Below are 21,035 nucleotides of genomic sequence, written 5' to 3'. Positions count from 1 at the left end.
AAAAAATGTACGTAAAAAAACAAAAAAAAAAAAGTATATATTTTTTTATACTGCACGGGAGGAAAAAATTTACTTTCATGTATTACGCATGTGAAAATAAATTGTGATGCGCATTTTTCCCCCTTTTTGTTGCGTAATTATGAAATAATTTTTTTTCCAGAAAGAAGGAAAGGATAAGCGTACGTTTTGAAAAAGCGTAGTGGGCACGAATGTCACGTTGGCGCAGCTTGAGGGAGTGAGCATCGAGTTGTCATATGGGCATCCGCATAGGTACCCACGTTTGTACGAGCGTTTATATGTACATTTACGTATCGCATGTGACGTGTAGCATTCTGCGTAGGGGAAAAAACCACGCGTTACAGCTTGGTCATGTTCACGCGTTGATATGCCAGAGGGGGGGGGGGCACATGAACATATCCTTCTTAAGTCAACGGCGAAAGGTAGTCCCAGTTTTGCTCAGCTGGTATAGCAGCGTTCGCCCGTTGTTGCGACCTTTTTTGGTACAACTGCTGGCACGACGTGTGGGCCCCTCTGCGCAGTGACTGCCCTCCCTTTTTGCTCCGATGGGCAAATGCCAGACAACACTTAAGAGACTCCGCGCGTTTCCCAACAATTGATAAACCGCCACTCCCTGGAACGTTCTGTTCATTACGAAGCAACTGCCCCAGTTTGATAGGAAAAAAAAAAAAGAGTGTTGCTGAAAATATTTGTAGCGTCACTTGAGAGAAAAAGTGTTCGCATAGTGACGTATAGATATATACAACGAAAAGGGAAGAGTGTGAAACGGCAGGCACCATTTTAAAGCTGCTGACTAGCCATTCCTTCAAAAGTAAGAATCAGATAGGAGTACATTTTATACAGGGAGAAGAAGGCAAAAAGAAAATGACAGGAAGTACTCACAACGGAGGAAGTCGCCTAATCCAGTATGAAGACAGCAGCAATAAAGAGTTCATCAGGAAATACCTAGTGGAAACAAGAAACGAATTTATAGAAAAACAAATGAGGGCACTTTACGAATGTAGAGAAATATACAAAGATGATATAGACGAAGTGATAAATATTTTGACCTACGCGTTAGAAAATAATGACAGCGTGTTGTTAAGGCATGAAGTGGCATATGTCATAGGGCAAATAAGTAATGAGAAATGCAATGACATTTTAATAAAGCTGCTAAACGATACGGAAGAAAATTTAATGGTTCGACATGAAGCTGCTGAAGGGTTAGCTGCAATAGGAAGTGATTCAAATATTGAAGTTATAAAAAAGTTTTTGAATGATGAAAAGGTAGAAGTTCGAGAGACATGCGAATTGGCCCTCAGTTCATTGTTAGAAAAAAATAAGTATGCTGTATGTTCATGCAGTAATAAGGATAGCATAAAAGAAGCAATAAAAAAAAAACGAAATGACGAATTTGTTTCAAAGAAATTCAACACCATAGATCCAGTTGTTTTTACATCAAGTGGTAATGCCAAAAGTGTTGATGCACTTATTGAAGACTTAAATAATGAAGCGGTTCCCTTAAAATTAAGATACGAGGCTTTATTTAAATTAAGAGATATGGAAACAGATGTGTCCATAAACGCTTTAGGAGAAGTGTTAATAAAAGATAAAAAATCCGCAATTTTTCGACATGAAGTTGCTTTTGTGTTAGGCCAAGCATTACATTTAAACTCTTTGAAATATTTAATTTCTTCTCTGCAGAATGTTGGGGAACACGAAATGGTTAGACACGAGGTTGCCCTTGCCCTAGGCTCTCTCGGAAGTTTAAATATAAATTCGCAAGAATATAAAAATGTTCAAAGCGAAATTATTAGCACTTTGAAAACCTTTTCGAAGGACGCCTGTAGAGTTGTAGCTGAGAGTTGCCTGGTTGGACTGGATTACATAGCTGAGAATTTAAACATGGCAATAGAAGTAAATTGATTCGCATTTTGCTCGTGCCTATTGTTTCCCCCCATCTGTATGACCCATTTATAAACCATATGTGTTTTTGTGCCTCTATTCATTTTGGTCATTTTGACTGCACCAATTTTTTGTGTACCCCCTAGTGTGCCCCCTTTTTTTTGAGTTCTTTTTCAAATTCGAATTTGTTAAAGTAAAACCTTACGTTTAACGCGTAACATCCACAATGGAGAAAAATGAAAAAAAAAAAATTCCGTACAGGATGTACCCTCACGATGGGAGGTGCCCCCCACGGGATGCGCAATTTCACCCCTTAACGGGGCTCCCTTTTTAATTTTTCCATCCCGTTGCTGCGTTCACCTGTTACGTGCATGTACGCTTGCAAAAAACTGAAAAAGATGAATGTAAAAAAGGAAAGAAAAGTTCGTGACCCTTTCAAATTGTGGTAGGAGGATATGCCAGTTGGGGTGTAAACGAAACTTACTGAGCATGTCTCGAAATGTTGCCTGCATTTTGAGTGCGCCCCGCTTCTTTCTCGTAAATAGCGGGAGTGGTGCAAAATGGGCAAAGAGTGTAATGTTGTAGAAATGCTGCAGATTCGTGTGGGCCGAGAAAATGTTCCCAATATGGTGTTACAGATTGTAATAAAAAAGGAGCATTCATCCGGTTAAGCAGCGTCGCACTGAGCAGTTTTTGTTTTATGGGAGAATGTACGGCAATGTGAGATATGCCCCCGCGTTGTTTTTTTCTCCTTTTTTCGCTTTTTTTTTTTTTTTTTTTTTTACCCCTTTTGGCTAGTTGGCAGAAGGAGCCATGGGGCAGCAACAGATGGGGGAAATTTTTAAGCCATAATAAAAACAGTGCATATTCTGAAAAGGATGTAAATTCATGGAACGCAATTTTTCCCCAGGGCCCTCGAGAAATGATGCCGTTCACGTTCACCTTTTAACGTGGGTTTTATTTTGATCTTTTTCAAAAATGGTTAAGGGTTCGGATACGTACACATACATGATGTATAAATAAATCAACACCAGTTTTGCAGTTACGTAGGATTGTTTTTCCATTTGGGCATTTTATTTTTTACTCCACCTATTTGTATGCAAAAATTGGGTGAAAATGAAAAATGGTAAAATGCCTTTTTCGTTATGCATTCTTGTCACACTTGTGTTTATCCAGCAAAGGATATTATGCAAACTCATGACGTTTAATGTAGCCCCGCGTGCAGGTGAATTACGCGCAACTGAGATGTTGAAGTACGCATATATGTAAATTTTTATGTATGTGCGTAGGGAGGCAGCAAAAGTGAGAGTCCCTTGTACGGTGAATGTGCATGCTTTGTGTACGAATTATTTTGCGAAAATATGTACCTTGCCAGAATGTGCGCTTTGCATCTACAGGGGGGTAAAACATAGGCATTTCTGCGTATACATTCAAACGTGTACGTGTACATGAGGATATACGTGCCTACTCGTTTGTTCGTTTGCTTGTTTGTTTCCTTGCTTGTTTGTTTGCTTTCTTGCTTGCTTGCCTGCGTGTATTCACGTGTTTTCCTCAAAGTGCAGAAAACACATCCCCCGGGAGTTCCTACTTCTCATGTCTATGGCAAAAATTTGCGCAAAGGGGGAGCAATATTTAAGTGCACATTCTTCAGTTTTTAAAATTTTGTAAATACTTCCCCATCACGGATTTAATGTCTTAGCGAAATTTTCTACATAATGGATGCATTTTCAAGGCATAACTTTTATGTACACTCCATATATGTGTTTTCACGTGCGCAGTGCCTTGGCAGCATTTAATTGTTCTTTTATATCCTGGCCCTTTTTTTTTTTTTTTTTTTTTCGTCACAAAGTGAGATGGAAAAAATAAATATTACGTCATTTTAAAATTATATGCACATTTTTAACATTTTAAAGGAGAAAAGAAAAGTAACAAAATGTACTGCCCCACCCACAGAAAAAAAAAACAAAATAAAAAAGCAAAAATAACTATAATGAGATATACCCAAACTATGCTTGCACATATTTTAAGCATAACTTGAAAGAGAAGTACACATTCTGCATTTTTTTGGCTACATTTCTTGCAGGAAAAGAAAAAGATAACGAACAGTACACGTTAATGTATACTTTATAAAACTGTTTCCGTGAATTCTTTTTTGTTTTGCTTCCCCTCCTCTTCAGGAAGTTCGTTAGCCACACTGGGCACGTACATTTTGTGCATTAACCAAAGAGATACAAATGGTGTGCGGATTTTTGTGTGCGTGCTGGTACATTTATGTAAGCACATATATAAGTTATGTATATGCGTACGTATGTGTATGTCTCCCTATGCTTATATACCTGTGCAGGGGCGTACCCATGCATTTATGCGCAAGCGAATGCATATGTCAACTTGGTTATACACCTGCGTTTGTGTAGTTATTTTCAATAGATAACTGCCTATCATTACTTTTTTTTTTTTTTTTGTTCGCCTCTAAAGGAGGACACAATGAATAAGGGCAGTTTTCCCGTACTGTGGAAAAGGAAAGCCCACTTATTTTTTTACATTTTATGAATTTTTTTTTTTTTTTGTGCGTGCGACTGGGTGGACCAAACTGATATGAAGTAACCACACAGAAGGGGATAGCAAGAAGACATTTTCAAATGTAGGAATGAACCATATGCGAAGTTTTTATTATGCCACATGATAGCATTGGTTTTTCTCTTTTAAAGTGTGCTACTATCAACGGTGCGGCCTCATCTGTCACTTTTTTTTGTAGTCATTTTTTTTTCTCTTCTTCCCCTTTTTTTTGGCAAAAAGTTATAAATACGAATAAGAAAAAGGCACAGGAGGGAGCACAGGCAGAAGAGGCGATGCGAGAAGAGGCTACATTGGGTTAGGAAAAACGATACAGAACAAAAACAGATTGGCCATATATCTTACACATTTAGATGGAAAATCAATTCAATGCGAAATTAGAATGTGTCACGGATTTTAGCTTATTTGAAAAATTAAAAAAATCGATCATAAAGGACAATGTGAACGAACTGTACATATCCTCGTTAAGATCCATTTTGGAAAAGTTAAAGGACCCAGTTGTTGATACCAATCACATCATTTGCAATCACCAGTACGCAGAAGCGGTTCTCTTTTTTTACGCAACTTTAATTATTGAAAAATATGAATTCGTTTCTATCTTTTGTGAAGATATACTTTCAAGGAACAGATTTGAAGATGTAGTGGAAAAGTTAAAAAGGATAAAAGTGAAACATGTAGAGAGTTTGAGTAAGATAAAAAAAATAATTGTAGAAAATATAGACAACTGTGAGAAGTGCTTGATGATTTACTATCTGTTGCAGAAGGAGTTCCTAGAAATGATGTCCATGTTTACAAAAAATGACGAATCATTAATAAATTTCGTGAAAAGAGAAATTTTCAAGTTCAATTTTAATCGACTATTTAATAAGATCATTTGTCCTGTGGAATACGACAAAGTCGATTCTGTTGTACTAGAGCTTATGCTAAATGGGGGTAAAATATTTCAAGTGAATGATAATTACCAGTTGGAGACGAGCCAGATAAATCAGGCCAACCTGAAATTATTCACGGAGAAATTTCTAAGTTTAAAAAATGACAGTATATATGATATTATAAAAAAGTATGCCCCCCATGAGTCGCTAGTTTTTCTTTGCAATCTTGTCCACATGGAGTTTAAGAAGTGTAAAAAGTTGCTAACAAAAGTGGATGGCCAAATGTGTAAGGAGATAAGTGGTCCAAACGATGACTTAAAAAATTGCAAGGAGAACGAACCGGAAGAAAATTGGGATAGCTATAATATCACGGAAAATTTGCAGTCATATGTGTATGTGCATATATTCCTCCTCTTCCAACATAGGGAAGTGGAAAATAGCATAATAAAAGTGCTGAAGGATAAAATTATCCTTTACTCGTTAATGCTGAACGCGCTGAGATATGCGGACAATTTTGTCCAGCTGATCATTTTCAAAATTATAAATTTTACCTTCATAAATGACGACAACTTTTTAAATGATTCAAATAAAAAATTGATAATATCTATTTTGTCCTACTGGGTGAAGCTAGCAGACGCTTGCATAATTAAAATGATAAACACGAGTTTGCCTGAGGGGAATGTCGGCCCGAATGCGCTAAAAACTGATAATTTTTTTTTACAAAAAAAATTTTCAGAATATGACATTTTGAAATACATACAGTGTTTAATCAGTGCAATATATCTTCTATCCCTTATTAAGCGGAGGAGCAAAACGGAAGCGTCTAATTTGTCAGCGGAGCAGTCAACTCTGCAGAAGTATAAGCGCAGTATGACCTTTTATATGAATGAATATAATTTGGAGAGCTTATCCTTGAAGGCCTTTTTTACAAAGAATGACGCGTATGACTATTTCTTGGGTATCCTATTTTCAGAAAATAAAGAAGTAATTAATAAGCTGTTTAATTTAATATTCAAGCTGTTGCACTTTGTAAAAAGTTCCAAATTGTACATTTCGAAAAACACCAATGTGAAGAATAAATATTTTGAGGAAGCCACTACATTTTCTTGCATAAATATTGTGTACAACATTTTGGACGTGACGAAAAGGATGTTTATGAATTCGTTCGAGGTCGATGAGTATACAAAAAATTTGTACAAAAAATGTCTCAGAGAAAGGAGAAGCGCCTTTGATTGCATCGTTTTGCACTCCTTTCCGCAGTTTATCACCCACAGGGATTACTACGTCCGTTTGTACGCAGTTAAGGTAATTCGAGGCGGGTTATAAAGATTTGCCCATATGTACGCATGCGATTGTGGTTTTTTATAAATGTGGGACATTCCACGCGTTGCTGAAAAGGATATACATTATTTTTCTCTCTTTTTTTTTTCTTTTTGCCGTATGTGCACTCTTTGCAGGTTTTGTCAACCCTTTTGTCCGATTCGACCATTCGGGATTCCCTGGAGAAGAACACCATTTTTGAAATCTTCGATTCGCTCATGGGCATGAAGTTCCACACCGACCAACAGAAAAGGAACGATGAGAGGAAGAACGTAAATACTTTGCTCCTGCTCCTGTTGAAGGCAAATATAAGGGACAGCAAATATTCCGGTAAAACGACAAACATAATATTCAGCGATAAACAGAAAGATGTTAAGAAGTACATTGCGTCCATCTGCGATGATGGTTTCCCCTTTCTAGATTTGAAAACCATGTTTGAGTATTTTTTTGTCTTGCTTGTAAAATTAATCAACGTCATTGTAAAAAGGGTGTTGTCCCTTTTGGAGATAGAAAAGTATAAGGCGCTATTTATGAATGTCTTCGAAATTTTAGAACTGTTCATGAAGGAATTAAAAAAGGAGAGGAGCAAGAAGTGCAGATCTGTTTTCTTCTCCGCAGCTATGTATTTTTCGCACTTGATTTCGAATAGCATATATAAGTCCAAGGTGCATTCCTCTGTTCCTTTTCTGAATAAGATTTTTAACCTAATTAAAAATATTGAAAATTACGTAGATTTGATGTATGACGATTTGGTTACTCTTAAGGATGCACAGGAGGAGCTCTCCGAGGCGGGAACGTATGAAGAAGAACTATCTGAGGACGGAACGTATGAGGAGGGGGTAACTGAAGAGGGGCTGTTTGACGAAGGATTATCAGATGATGAGGTGTATTATTCTAGTGATTCAAATTCGAAGAGCATGAAGGATGTGCACATGCTCTATTTTTATAGTAACACGTTTTGTGAGGATGAACAGGGGGGAGGAAAGAAGGGACCAACTGCTGCTACCCCGGATAGGAACAGCACAAATAATAGGAGTGGTGGCTCCACGGGGGGTTTGCTACACCATGTTAACAAAGAGGAAGCGGAGAGGTCCAACTCAAATGGGTTAAGCAGGTTCAAAGTGTTCATGAATAGGTCAATCACGAAGAGCAAAGTGAACGAAGAAGGGATTTACAATTACATGCACAGTTTTTTTTTTCTATGCGTAAGTAATGCAAGTATGAAAACTAGAAGGCATGTGGTAAAATCGTTCGACCTGATTACGAAGTATATCGTGAAGGATGAATACAGATTAAATAGAGTCAAAAAGAAAAGCGGCATTTTCTCTCCGCCAATTGTAATTATTAGAGATGTGGAAAATGAAGACAAAAGGTATAATATAATAATTGATAAATATGACTATATGTTAAGAAGCTACGTAGTGGATTTTTTCAAGTCGAAAAGGTACATGTACAGTTTTCTACTGTCAGTCTTCCAGTTTAGCAACATAATGATTTTGTATTTAAAAAAAACTCATTTCATAAGCAACGATTTTGATGAAAAATTGGATGTGCTAGAATGCTTCATGCTGGTAAATTCCAAGTCTTGGTTTTACCTAAATGTTGCGATTGAATGTGTGCAGAAATATATGCAGAAGAGAAAAGCGGATCAGTTCCTACTGCGAATCCTTAATTTGATAGTAGACAATGTGTGGAAAATTATCATATTCATCGTTTTTAATATAAAAATAAAAACCTTTTCGATAAAGTCCAAGACGCATTCTATACGTATTTTCGCAAGAGACTCCTTGCTACTATTTTTGAACTTTTTTTCCACATGGATTTTGTTCATCAGAAAATTTTATGCAAAAGGGGATCCTTTTCCCCCGGATGTTATACTACCTGAATTATTCTTCAGAAAGTTTGGCAGCCTCTCTGTGCAAATTTTAACCATCTTCAATTTTGTCGAATCGAATTTGTCCTCACCTAGTCACCATGAAACGAATGCATCATTGTTAATAAGGCAGAAAGAAATCATGGGCAACATTTTAGATGCACTGATAGGTCTGGCAAAAGATAAGGTGCCGCATGGCCATGAAAACGATTTGAATAGTCTTCTCCAGTTTAAACTAAAATTGAACAGTTTGGCAACGCCAAAAAATGTCCAGCAACTGACTCATGCCTGCGATTATGAAGCAGTGTTTACTAAAAAGAAGCAAATGTTAATCGGTAAGGAGAAAGAGAATGATATATTCGTTACAGGGTTGGAGGCCACAGAGGGAAGCGGCGCAGCGTATCTGGGTAGGTTCATCATATTAGGCGGCTGGGTGAATGGTCCCCGGGGGGGCATGTCCGCGCGTGTGTTGAGGCGGCTATGTGTATACAAATATATGTATACACACATTTGCATATATATATGTGTATTTGTTTTATTTTTTCCCCTTCCGTGCAGCCCCCAACGCGGCGAATTTGGCGAACCTGGCGAACTTGGCGAACAGTAACGACCCCGGCTGCAAACATATCTCGCGCCCCGGGCGGGAGCATAACTCGGATGGCTTTACGGGCAACAACGAGAAGGAGCTTGAAGCGGGGAGATCAAGATCGACACCGAAAGCAGCATTGGGAGTAGCGCTAGGAGTAGCGTCCAGGTCGGCGTCCAGGTCGCACTCCCCCTCGAACAGCCTAAGTTCAAAGGATGGCAAATGCAAAGAAGCTGAAGGAAAGGAAAGCCAACCTAATTTGGACCACTTGCCAGAGGAAATGAGTAAGGAAGCAGCCTTGGAGAGGGCCAAAAAAATTTTAGAAAAAACGGCTGCCTTCAAAACGCAGAAGAGAGCCATCGTACTGAACGAAACAAATGCGAAGAATAATAAGCATGAATATTTTAAAGAGATGAAGGAAAAGAGGCTGGAGGCAGAGAATAGCATGAATAAGTACTACGTCATGTTGCAGGAGTTCCTCAATTGGGACTTTAGCTCTTTGGAGAGCATTGGGAAGTACAAGAAGTGCATTAATGAGGAGATCCCCCTGCGATTCAGGAGCGAGGAGGAATACTACAGGTGAGGGAGGAGAGGCAAAGGGAAGTAGAAGCGGTGCTGCAGAGGCGGTGTAGCAGTGGCGGTACGTTTCCTAGAGAACTCAAACAGTTATGTGCAGCATTTTTTTCCTACGAAATGTGCGCAAACCTGTCCAAATGCTTCGACTATTGCCGGGGCATGTTTCCCATCCACGCCTGCGACTACCGTAGTGTTGCCCCAATTTTGCCATTTCATCTGCCAAATGAGGTAGTACGTGGTGTGTGTCTTCCTTATTACCCTTCATGTTCAACCCCGTTGTGTTTCTTCCCCCCTTTTGCAGATTTTTTAAACCAATGGTGCTGGAAGAGTGTAGATGCTGCATCGTCAACAAAATGGCGGGCAGTACACACAAGTACGTGCTGAACTTGGTAGCGAAGAAGAAAACGTCCTACTGGATAGAATGGCAGATGTCGTTGGCAAATGAGAACACGGCAATCGCGGATAGCTTAAAGCCAATGGATTTGATTGCCCTAATTCCATTCGAAAGTGAGAGAAACGTCTTGTTGGATAACGACAAAGGGACTGTTAAGTATCATAATTTGAAAAAGATTTTAAAATACAATAAACATTTAATAGGGTTGATAGATTTTTCGATGAATAAAACGGAAAACATGTGCGACGTTAAGTTAATTAATGAAGACATTTTCCCCCCAATATCGGGAAATGAAAATAATAGATTAAAATTAAATTGCCTTACGTGTAATAAGTTTAATGCCTATTTTTTGTGTAACTTAATGACAAATATAAGAGAATTTCAGAGCGTCTATTTGAGTAGGAACTCCTCCCTATTTAGCATAATTCTGAACCCTACCTTGTGTAATAGCAACTTGAAGGAAACCAAAAAGAGGTCCTTTAGCAACGGTTGCTTGGATGAAGAAAATAGGGGAGCGGACATGTGGAGAAGCAATTTATCCACCATGGAAAAGTACATATTGAGTGTTATGAAAGATTATAATTTATTGAATGCGTCTCAAATAGAGGCCGTTAAAATGGTTTTCCTGAATAAAAATAGCATTTCGTTAATACAAGGCCCACCAGGCACAGGCAAGACGAAAACGGTTATTGGGATTATATCCGCTTTGTACGCAATTATTAATCACAGGAATTGTGAGGAAAAAAGAGAACTACCCAAAAAAAAGAAGGATTGTGCTTATAATGAGCAGAGCGAAAATTGCAATAAAAAAATTTTGGTTTGTTCCCCCTCCAATTCTGCGATCGACGAGATTGCCAAGAGGATCCTAAATGATGGGTTAATAAATTTTGCCAGCATTGGTGGCCCGCAAGGTGGCGGCAAAAGGGGCAGCGGCAGTAGCAGTAGGAACAACAGCAGCAACAACAGCAGCAACAACAGCAGTAACAGCAACGGTAGCAGCAATAACAGAAGCAACATGGGCCTATTTTGGGGCGGCGGCCAGGTTAACAGTGGAACGGTTCCAAAGATGAAGAAAATGATGAACGCGCAAAATGCACACAAAAGAGCGAAAAGCGGGAATGCAGAGGAAAGCCACACTAGGGATAGGGACTTCCCAAAACAAACCATCACGCCTAAGTGCATCCGAATAGGTATATCGAAGAGGACCCATGAAGAAATACAACCCATTTCGCTAGATTACATATTTAGTAAGAGAAAAAATATGGAAAAAAACGTGTACGAAACGCGCTTTAATGATAAAAAGAATAAAATATCTCTTTGTGTTAAGGCGATAGATCACACATGTGACAGAGTGGAAGAAGTGAGAGGCAAATTAAATCACAACGATTCTAAGAAGTACTGCTTCGATTTTAACGAAACCAAATCTAAGTCATCATCGCTTGAAAAAATTGAAAATGCAAACGACTTTTTTCCAGAAGAAATTATAAGCAATGTGGATATAAAATATTTAGAAAAATTGCTATACCTATTTAATGAATCTTTTTCTCATTACGAATGGAGTTTGGAAAAACTGAAAGCAGAAAAAAAATGCTTTGACGAGAAAAAACAAAAATTGATAGAAACGGACAAGGAAATAGGTTCCTTCTATGCAAATAGTAATAAAGACAATATGGTTTTCGAAAGTGAAGTGATATTTAGCACCCTATCGGGAAGTGCATCTCCCGTAATTGAAAACTTAGAATTTGAATACTTAATAATAGATGAAGCTTGTCAGTGTGTGGAATTAAGTTGCTTAATACCTTTCAGATTAAAAATAAAAAATGTAATTATGTTGGGAGATCCAAAGCAGTTGCCAGCCACCACGTTTTCGTCTGATTGTACAAAATATGGGTACAGCAGATCACTTTTTGAAAGGCTGCTACTGTGTAATGCGCCAAACGTTTTGCTGAATGTGCAGTATCGTATGAGAGAAGAAATATGCTGCTTCCCGAACATGTATTTTTACAAAGGGTTGATAAAAAATGATGAAAATTTAATGAACAAGCCTTCATTTTATTTGCATTATTTAAATCTATATGGGTGTTATAAATTTATCAATATCGAGGGAATAGAGTCCACCACATATCATAAGTCGTACATTAATTATGTGGAGGCCTATTTCATATTCAAATTAGTATTATACATTCACCACTTTTTTAGTAACAAAAATGGTGAAAATCCAATTCCTAGTTTTTACAAATTGTCTGCGAATTTTAGCTTAAGTGATATAGGAATTATTTGTCCTTACCTATCTCAAGTGCATTTGATAAAAAGAATGTTTGAAGATCATTTTCCTTTGAGTAGCTCGCCGGAAGTTTCCACGGTGGATGCATTTCAAGGGAGAGAAAAGAGCATCATCATTTTCTCATGTGTACGTTCAAATCGTCAGGCGCTGGAAATGTTTAGAAACAGGGATGAATTAGAAAATGCAAGTGGGAATTTCTACCCACGTGGGAAAAGGGGAGGTCATCGTAGTTATAGTGACCGCAGTTTGGATGACCCCCCTTTTGACGACGCCACTTCGGAAGATTCCTGTGTTGACGAGCTGCACACGAAGAAGTGGTTCAACGTGGACCGGAAATTTGGGCAAGCTGAGAATGACTTCAAATCGGTACATAATAAACGTGGAAATAATATCGGGTTTTTAAAAGATGAAAGAAGATTAAATGTGGCGCTTACCAGAGCGAAGGATTGCTTATGGATCATAGGAAATAAAAAAAATTTAGAAAAAAACGCAATGTGGGATTCGTTAATAAAAAATGCAGTTGCAAGAAATTATTACTCCGATTTAGATCTAAATTTTGGCCGAAGCACCACAGAGGAAAACATAAAAGGAATAATTGATACGTATTTTTCTCAAATTGGTAAGAATTCCACGGAAGGGGAAAACTGCAAGGATGGTGAAAATGACATAAACCACGAGATATTTAGCTCATCCAATTCTGAGAGTAGCACAAATGGATTCAGAAAAAATAACGGAAGTCTCTTTAAAGAAAGAAAAAAATTTTCGCGAGTAAATTATATCACTGGAACTGAGAAAAAATTGAAAACCAACATGAATGCGAGTAGCGGGGCTCAACGTGAATTCATGTTCAGCAAGGCTTACACTGGCAACAGATATTGGGGGAATGGCGAAAATGGAAAAAATGGAGCCATAAGAAATGGTAATTTTGGGAGGAACGTAAAAAAAAGGCCAAACGATGGCAATAGAGAAGCCGAGCAGGAGGAACTGTCCCAAAAAAAAAGGAGACACAACAACTACTGAGAAGTTTCTGGGGTTCCTTGTCCGTCGTGTGTACTTCACAAAAATTAAAAAAAGTCACCATCATCATAGGAAATAATACGGCTGACCAATTGTTAATGTTCGAATAACATCAGTACGGCTAATGGTTCATTTGGGGTAGTGACGGCGCCGGAAGAAGCAAACGCGTATGCCAAGCAGGCAACTCCTGGGCGTCGTTAAACTTTGACTTCAAATGAAGAGGGGGGGAACTGGCAAGTGTTAATAGTTGCAAAGATTGCGGACAAATATTTTTCTAATTAATCATTTGGAATGTTGCTGCGTGTTTTGATTTTTTTTATTTTTTTTATTTTTTTTCGCATTTTTAAGATCCCTTTCATGTTAAATCAAAATAGGAATGTGCGATGTGCGAGCACGACCTGTTTTTAATGGCGGCATTTTTTTTATAACTATAACTGTAACTATAGCTATAACTGTAGCTATAGCTGCTTTGAAGGGCGTTGCATACATAGAGCGCCCATTATTTGAACAATTTTTTTTTTCTTCTTCTTTTTCTTCTCCTTCGTTTGTTATTCGTTTAATGTTCCTTTTTTAAAGGGGAAAAAACTCAGAATTTGCGAACACATTTGCCGAGTCCCTTTTTTATTGGGACCTTTGACTTAATTTTGCCACATTTTTATCAAGCACTTTCTCAGCCCTTGGTCTAGGCCTTCTCGTTTAATGGGAAATTGTAAAAGTGCAGCTCATGATTACGGGAACTTTCCCTTTATCCCCTTAAGAAGTGACCCCGTTTGTAATTACCTTCTAAGTGCGCAATTTGGGCAGATGGAGCTCGTGTGCGTTGCTGTGAGGAGGGGAAAACAAGCAAATGAGGAGGCAAATGAGGAGGCAAATAAGGAGGCAAACAAGCCGGCAAATAAATAGGCAAACAAATGAGCAAATGCTGATTGTCTCAAAATAAGAATGTCAGCGCAAAGTAGAACATATGAATGGCCAATTAGGAAATTTAATAAGGCACATATAAACATGTGCACATGTAAGTATACACGTGTTGGAGCATTTTTGAAGGAAACGGGAAGGTCATTTTTATCGCCTATATCAAGTAATTTTTAACAACTGGAGCACTAAAACGAATTGATGTTTTGTCCTTTCATTTTTAAATTGTCCCTTTCCAGTGTAAATGATCAAAGAGTTCGTCTATGTTTTGTAAAAATGTGTTTTGTCTGTTCTGCGCGCAAAAAAAAAAAAAAAAACGGAAGGACGAATTAATTGCGTCTCCCAATTGCAAATGGAAGGTTTCTAAATTCTCTTAATTTTAACAAAAAGAAGAACAAATGAGCAGCGGCATTTGAACCAGCCCTTTCTGCAGCTTTGTATATACATATGTTCCCAATTCGATTATTTAAAAAAAATATTCCCCAATTGGGAAGATAACAGAGGAACGTAAAGAAGGTTTTAAAGGTTCCTTTCATTTTAAAGGTACATTTTACTTCAAATTTAACAGTTGCGTTAAGCAATAATCATTTGTGTGGAAATATGGGTCTCTCACTCAACCATAGGGTTTGCATATCATGCGTCAAAAATGTGATACATGATACATGAATTTTTGTTTTCCACACATACGCAATTTTTACGCATATTTTTTGCAATTTTTCACAAAATTTGTGTCGCATTTTTGTTACTCAGCTGCGTTTCGCCCTGCTATCTACCATCAATTTGTTGCATCCTTTTTTTTGGTTAAAAATGGAATATGCCCACAGGACTGCCCTCACGGAAACCGCGGACGATCTGAGGATTGAAAATCAGAATTTTTTGGGAGGTGAGCAAAAAGGGGAAAAATATTAATAACGTCGCAAAGAAAAAAAAAAAAAACAAAAAAAACACGCGCACTAGTTCCTTCTTAGTTAACTTATATTATTTTACCCCATTTTTGTCTACTTGTTTTGTAGAAGCGGTAGTTCATCATTTTTGTTTCGAATTACAAAAGTGTCGTTTTTTTTCACGCACTTGAAGCATTTGCGCATTTTTTTGCTCGCCAAACCTTCACCATGCTATGCGTTAATAGCAAAAATAGTATGTTATGTGGAAAAATGAAAAAGAACTTGCAAATAAATAATTAATTAGGGAACGGTGGTGCGCCTGGTAATTGCATTTGTGGACATCCTACTACTAGCGAGCTTGGCACTGGATGTAAACGTTAGCTGCGATGGATATTTGCGTAAGTGAAATTTGTGAACACTGCTAAATGTGTTTTATGTGGGAGAGGGAAGGGAACGAAACACAGTGGGGGCTGAAGAAAGGAAAACAATTAGCGGCGAAGGGGTGATACACATTTCAATACACAGTGAGCGAACGAATCTGTATGCACAATATTTTTCCTTATGTTTGCCTGTTCTACAGGAACATGGATCATAGGAGCAATATTATTGGTAATTTTTTGGATTAACTTTTAAAAAATTGATGTATTCTACTTTTGAGCATACCATACTCCTTTTTCATCTGCGAAAAACGGCATGCTCCTTCCCTTCTGAAGAGTTTTTTCTTATTTTCTTTTGTAAAAAGAGTTCAAGTTTTGTTAAAGGAAGACAAAGGGGTAGGTTTTTACGTGTTATGCATTGCATAGTACTGCGTAACAATTTGTGAAGCTTGTGCGATTAGCCTTTCAACGGAAAGAGGGTGATAAACTGGAGGCGCTTTAACGAATAAATAACATGGCACACATTCTATAAATGTGTGCCCGATGGAGATCCCCGGATCTTTGTCATCCGATTCTCATTCAGTGGAGACCCCTGTTCAATTCCCTTACAACTCATTCCATCCTCTTTTTTTAGCTACTCTCTGAAGTTCTTTTAATGCTAGTGTGCTTTTTGTGGACATACTTTGGGACAATTCAGGTGTGTGCAATCGGATGGTAACTGCCGATACTTATGTACATGTATAAATATGGACTCTTACTGTGGTTTATTTGTTCAATTGAACCTTTTTTTTTTCCGTGCCCATCGAAGATTAACAAAGCCAGTGCCTGTCAAAAGAGCGCTCCTTACTTATTTTGGGCAGTGTTTACCTTAGTTACTACCATTTGGTAAGAAAAGGAAGAGCCTGCTATGTGCACATATACTATATTAGGCTCACCTGTGTAGAGATATCCACGTGAAATTTTGATTTTATCGTTTTTTTATTTTTTTTTTTCCTTTTGGGTTCCTTTTCCCACCATTTAGGTGCTCCATCATAGGACTAATTTTAAGCCTGATGATTATAACAATAGTAGGGGAGGAAGAAAATAAATAAATAAATAAATAAATAAATAAACATACCACCAAGTGGGGGAAATATGGAGAAGACCTGCTGATGTTTTTCAAAAGAACCTTTTCAATGATGAAAAAAAAGATAGCAAATGAAAAATATACATGAGGAATATTGTACGCCTAATTAAGCAGAAAAAGAGTTTTTTTTTTTTTTTTTTTCCCAATCTACGTAACACAAATCAAAATAACAATTTAAAACTTTTCTTAGGGCTCCTTTTTTGTTGTTCGATCGAAGGTAGAATAAAATGTAATTCTTTTTTTTTAATAAATTTGGAACTTTGCACATTTAGAAGGAGAAGATAGTGGGAGAACACAAGATGGAAGAAAAGCGCGTAGCGTGGTTTTAAAGTTACATTTTTTTGTTTTTTTTTGCTTTTTTGTTTTATCCTTTTATTTTGTTGTTCATTCCTGCTTAAATTTTATAAAATTAAAATTTATTTGGATGACGTGGCGTAGTTGCGTTTGTGCAGGTATACACACGTAAGCATGTAGATATATGTACACGTAAATTCCGGCAGGGCGGAAAGGTTATTCAAAGTTACAGAAAATTAGATGTGCATATATATATATAGACAATTATACGCACGGTGTACGCGAGGAAAATCGCCACCAGAGCTCATGGTAATTCACATTTTTTTAAAACTTTTCATGGAACAAAAGAAAGGAATTACTCTCCCATTGGTAGAGGATAGTTTTTACTTTGTAAATTTTGCACAACGTTGAAAAAAACGAATTGTGGCTGCATTAAATGGAAAAAAAAAGGGCTGGAAGAAAAATGTAAAAACCACTATGTTGACAATGTTTTACCCCCATAAGATTCAAATTGTGTTAACTTTAGCACAACCAAGTGTTTATAAGAAAAGTAGACGAGATAAAACTGTGCAGGAATTTCCCTCAGCGTTAAAAAAAGGAACTTAGAAGAATTCGGGAAAATGCCGCTTCCTTTTGATCTGCGTCTGCTATCAGAACAGAGGAAGTTATTTTTTTTTCTCGAATTTGCCCAAAGCGCGCCTATATATATAAGTATATAACTTTCACTTATGTGCATTTGTGCATACGCACAGCTGGGCGGGGGCAGTGTGGCGTCAAAACAACGGAATATAAGAATCGTTTCAGCAGGATTTTCTTAATCACTCCTTTCCGTTGACCATTTTATAGAGACCGATTGATGGTCCATAATTTGGGACATCATAGGATAGGAAAAATGACATACCGTCCTTCCAAGTAGCTCATAAATATAATTTTTCTTAAAAACATAACTCATGAGAGGGGGGTTATTCCATTTTCTCAAATTCGTCAGCATTTCATCGTGAATTTAAGAAGAGTGCAACACAATGTAGGAAAAGAAGATGTAAAAGAAAGGGCGAAAGAATTACAGGGGAAGAAAAAAAAATTAACTTAGCCATTTTGTTATAAAATGTGGTATGGTATATTCGAAATAACAGTTTTTATAAAACAACAGAACTGCAGGTACATATTTGCTTCAACTGTAAAAAAAAAAACACCCCCATTTTTTAGGATTCATCTTAAAAATGCTTTTATATTTAAATGGCGCTGTGTTCCCAAAAGTTTTAATCTTTCGAGCTATATAATTAAAGTGATGTTCTTTTTTTTTTTTTTTTTTTTTTTTCTTCAGAGGCATAAATTTATATTATTTTGCTAACGGTATAAGATAAGGCCTTATACCATTTTATTTTGAGAAAAACACAATTGTTAGCCCTTCTTGCTTTCTATATTACATTACCACCATTGACAATGAAATTTTTCTTAATTTTTTTTTACTCAAAACGTTAAAAAAATTGTACATATAATGTAATATATATATTTTTAGCATAGTGTTGTACATTTGATTGATGATGTATATACTAATTATTTAGATATGTTTATGTAATAGAAAAATTGTATATCTAACAAGAGAACCATGTAGCCAATTTTTACTTGTTATATAAATAAGTAAATATATATACATATATATGTACATATAATATATATATATATATACATACAGCACGCGTTTGTTCGAAAAGATATAGTTTTTTGTTTATTGCGCGCAAAGGTTGCTCTAGAAAAAAACGAAATGAACAAAAAAAAAGCACATTATTGCTATATTGTGTTAATACCTATATACTGTTCTATATGCGACGCATGAAATAATGCCATAAATTTTTGCAATTTAAAAAACGTTACATGTAAGTATAGTAATAATAATATATGAATATGAATGGCAGCAAAATATATGTACAATTTTGTTGCTTTTATTTTATATAATATTATTTTTGCTATTTGTATAAAAATCCAAATGGCTAATGATCAGATTTGATCAACTTTGCAACCTTTATAACCAAGGCTTTAGCGTTTTTTTGAACTACCCTTCCTTTGCTTGATTACCATTTGTTATTTTTTTTTTTTTTTTCTTCCCTTTTTGTTTCTTATTACGAATTAGCACGCACAGTTTTTAGAAGTTGCCAATGGTAGTAACCACTTCGAAAAGTTAGCCATTGCGCGCAGTATATATATGTATATATGTATATGTATATATATATGTATATACATGTATGTATATGTATGTAACTTTTTTTGGTAAAAGTCGAGCATTATGAAGCGTATTAGAACAGTTCTCTAAATTTTTGTTAACAATTATTTCTAATACCATGAATTATCTGAAAGTGTTAATTTGTGCAATAGTTTTGCTCTTTCTTTACGCCCAAGAATTAAATGCCTTGCGAGGAAAGAAGAAGGAGATAATTGTGTTGCCAAATTACGGTAAGTGAATTTAATTTACAGATATGTAAAATGTAGTGCCACTCCTTGTTCGGTTAAAAATGAGGGAAAAAGTTGGCATAGTGTAATGCTTCGTCTTTGAGCATATGGGCGTATCGTTTGTTTGCCATTTTTAGCAGTTCAACCATTCCTGCCATCTTTCCGTTTAAGCAGTGCTTTTCGATGCAAAAGCGCGGAAAGGAGAAACTACATCCTCGTTTATCTCTTTTTTTTTTCCACTGTTTTCTTATTTTTTTCTTTGTCCCCCTTTTTCCCCTTGTAGATGACCTGTTTTTGCGAAATGGTGGGTACAAGATAATTCTACCACATGAATATGTAGACAATAACAATTTGGACGAATCCCTTTTGCGCATGATTAAAATTACAAGGAACAAATTTAAAAGAATAAAAAAATCCAAAACTAGACTTCGAGATAATTGCTACCATTTGGGCCTGCACCTTGGCTTGCGTATTTTACACCATCTTACTGTTTTAACCTTTCGAATGATGAATCTGCATATGAAAAAGCAAGCCAGGCGTAGGAGTAAGGCGAAGAGTAAAAATTTGCCTCCGCCTTAAATGCTACTATGTCAATTTATAGGATGGATCAAATGTATTTAATTAACTAATTAAGTAATTTAATTTTTTTTACCCGTTCGGTTTTTATGCCATTTTGTCCCATTTGTCCCATCACTGCCCCGTTTGTCTCATCATTGTCCAATTTTGGGCCCATTTTTGTCTCATCATTGTCAAATTTTAGGCCCATTTCTGTCCCATTTTGGGTCCATTTTTGCCCCATCTTTGGCCCATTTTTGTCTCATTATTGTCCCATTTTTCACCGCCTCTTGCACCTCCCTTTTTTTTTTTTTTTTTGTACGTTTTTAGGTGTTAAATTATACATATAGTGTGTATATTTACACGTTCTTACTACTATTTTTGTCTCGAAATTTTCATATTTTTTTGTGTGTAATATGTAGACATATTTGAATATTACATGTGTGCATCATTTCAAGTTCACTTGAACTTTGAAATTATTTGGACACATTTTAAATATATTTACATTTTACCTCGTCCTATATGTATATTTAACGCAAAATTGTTTATAAATATACATAATTTTATTAGCATCAACTAACAAAATCATTTTTAAAGTAACGTATTTACGTGTTTATGCCGTTATAGATAACAGGCGCAAAAAATGTACTTCACATAAAGTGCATATTTATGCACATGCGGTGCGTAATAGTGCAAAAACTGTGCGCGGCGAAAAGTCCTTTGGGAATTTTTTCGCAAAAGGTTTTATATAATACGCCGGGGGAAAGTATACTATATTTTTTCTTCTAACGGTATGTAAAAAATGTAAACATATAAATATGTAAAAAGGTACATGGCGAGAAACATTCAGGGGCGGGGCTCCTTTGGCAACAATGTGTGTAGGAACGATCCCACTTTGAAGCTTTTACCACCCGCTTAACATATGCGTTACAATTTAAGCATTTGCAAAGTATTCCCAAGTTGTCATGTAAACAAAACGGCTGTTGTTTGACCGAATAGCAACTGCTGGGGGAAATATTCAGATGGAAAATTCATAAA

The 21,035-nt window shown here is 36.6% G+C and overlaps 4 protein-coding genes across 4 annotated transcripts, besides 14 other annotated features; all 4 read left to right on the top strand.

Annotated features, from left to right (window-relative positions):
• The first annotated feature begins 49 nt into the window (after positions 1–49).
• Positions 50–2,058, top strand: PVX_121970 (hypothetical protein, conserved). Its single transcript, XM_001616907.1, has one exon. It carries the CDS (start codon positions 883–885, stop codon positions 1,921–1,923), a length of 1,041 nt encoding a protein of 346 aa, XP_001616957.1. The 5' UTR covers positions 50–882; the 3' UTR covers positions 1,924–2,058.
• Positions 1,751–1,838: a microsatellite.
• Positions 2,059–3,230: 1,172 nt separating the features above from the next.
• Positions 3,231–3,263: a microsatellite.
• A 701-nt stretch (positions 3,264–3,964) lies between these two features.
• Positions 3,965–3,985: a microsatellite.
• Positions 3,986–4,829: 844 nt separating this feature from the next.
• Positions 4,830–13,401, top strand: PVX_121965 (hypothetical protein, conserved; the record flags this gene model as incomplete). Its single annotated transcript, XM_001616906.1, has 4 exons — positions 4,830–6,653; positions 6,806–8,981; positions 9,100–9,706; positions 10,005–13,401. The coding sequence occupies 4 exons, from the start codon at positions 4,830–4,832 to the stop codon at positions 13,399–13,401; spliced, it is 8,004 nt and encodes a 2,667-aa protein (XP_001616956.1).
• Positions 5,957–6,001: a microsatellite.
• Positions 7,824–7,934: a microsatellite.
• Positions 9,051–9,075: a microsatellite.
• Positions 9,173–9,222: a microsatellite.
• Positions 10,814–10,840: a microsatellite.
• Positions 11,184–11,225: a microsatellite.
• Positions 11,412–11,462: a microsatellite.
• Positions 12,976–12,996: a microsatellite.
• Positions 13,080–13,111: a microsatellite.
• A 1,504-nt stretch (positions 13,402–14,905) lies between the features above and the next one.
• On the top strand, positions 14,906–17,169 carry PVX_121960 (hypothetical protein, conserved). Its single transcript, XM_001616905.1, has 9 exons — positions 14,906–15,196; positions 15,327–15,331; positions 15,502–15,595; positions 15,778–15,806; positions 15,911–15,970; positions 16,209–16,271; positions 16,383–16,459; positions 16,596–16,641; positions 16,891–17,169. Exons 1-9 carry the CDS (start codon positions 15,121–15,123, stop codon positions 16,924–16,926), a joined length of 486 nt encoding a protein of 161 aa, XP_001616955.1. The 5' UTR covers positions 14,906–15,120; the 3' UTR covers positions 16,927–17,169.
• Positions 17,103–17,148: a microsatellite.
• A 173-nt stretch (positions 17,170–17,342) lies between the features above and the next one.
• Positions 17,343–17,366: a microsatellite.
• Positions 17,367–18,877: 1,511 nt separating this feature from the next.
• On the top strand, positions 18,878–20,021 carry PVX_121955 (hypothetical protein; the record flags this gene model as incomplete). The annotated part of the gene is made up of 2 exons (XM_001616904.1): positions 18,878–19,445; positions 19,726–20,021. The coding sequence occupies exons 1-2, from the start codon at positions 19,334–19,336 to the stop codon at positions 20,019–20,021; spliced, it is 408 nt and encodes a 135-aa protein (XP_001616954.1). The 5' UTR covers positions 18,878–19,333.
• Positions 20,022–21,035: the final 1,014 nt, after the last annotated feature.

This window comes from Plasmodium vivax, chromosome 14 (assembly GCF_000002415.2).
Source record: "Plasmodium vivax chromosome 14, whole genome shotgun sequence".
Classification (NCBI taxonomy): domain Eukaryota; phylum Apicomplexa; class Aconoidasida; order Haemosporida; family Plasmodiidae; genus Plasmodium; species Plasmodium vivax.
This window is presented reverse-complemented; position numbering and strand designations above follow the sequence as displayed.

What these genes read in the sequence shown, in the direction of transcription:
- PVX_121970 (XM_001616907.1), top strand. Translation starts at nt 883, where the DNA reads ATGACAGGAAGTACTCACAACGGAGGAAGTCGCCTAATCCAGTATGAA.
- PVX_121960 (XM_001616905.1), top strand. Translation starts at nt 15,121, where the DNA reads ATGGAATATGCCCACAGGACTGCCCTCACGGAAACCGCGGACGATCTG. An exon ending in TAGCTGCGATGGATATTTGC is followed by an intron (nt 15,596 to 15,777) that starts GTAAGTGAAATT and finishes CCTGTTCTACAG; the next exon opens with GAACATGGATCATAGGAGCA. An exon ending in TCATAGGAGCAATATTATTG is followed by an intron (nt 15,807 to 15,910) that starts GTAATTTTTTGG and finishes TCCCTTCTGAAG; the next exon opens with AGTTTTTTCTTATTTTCTTT.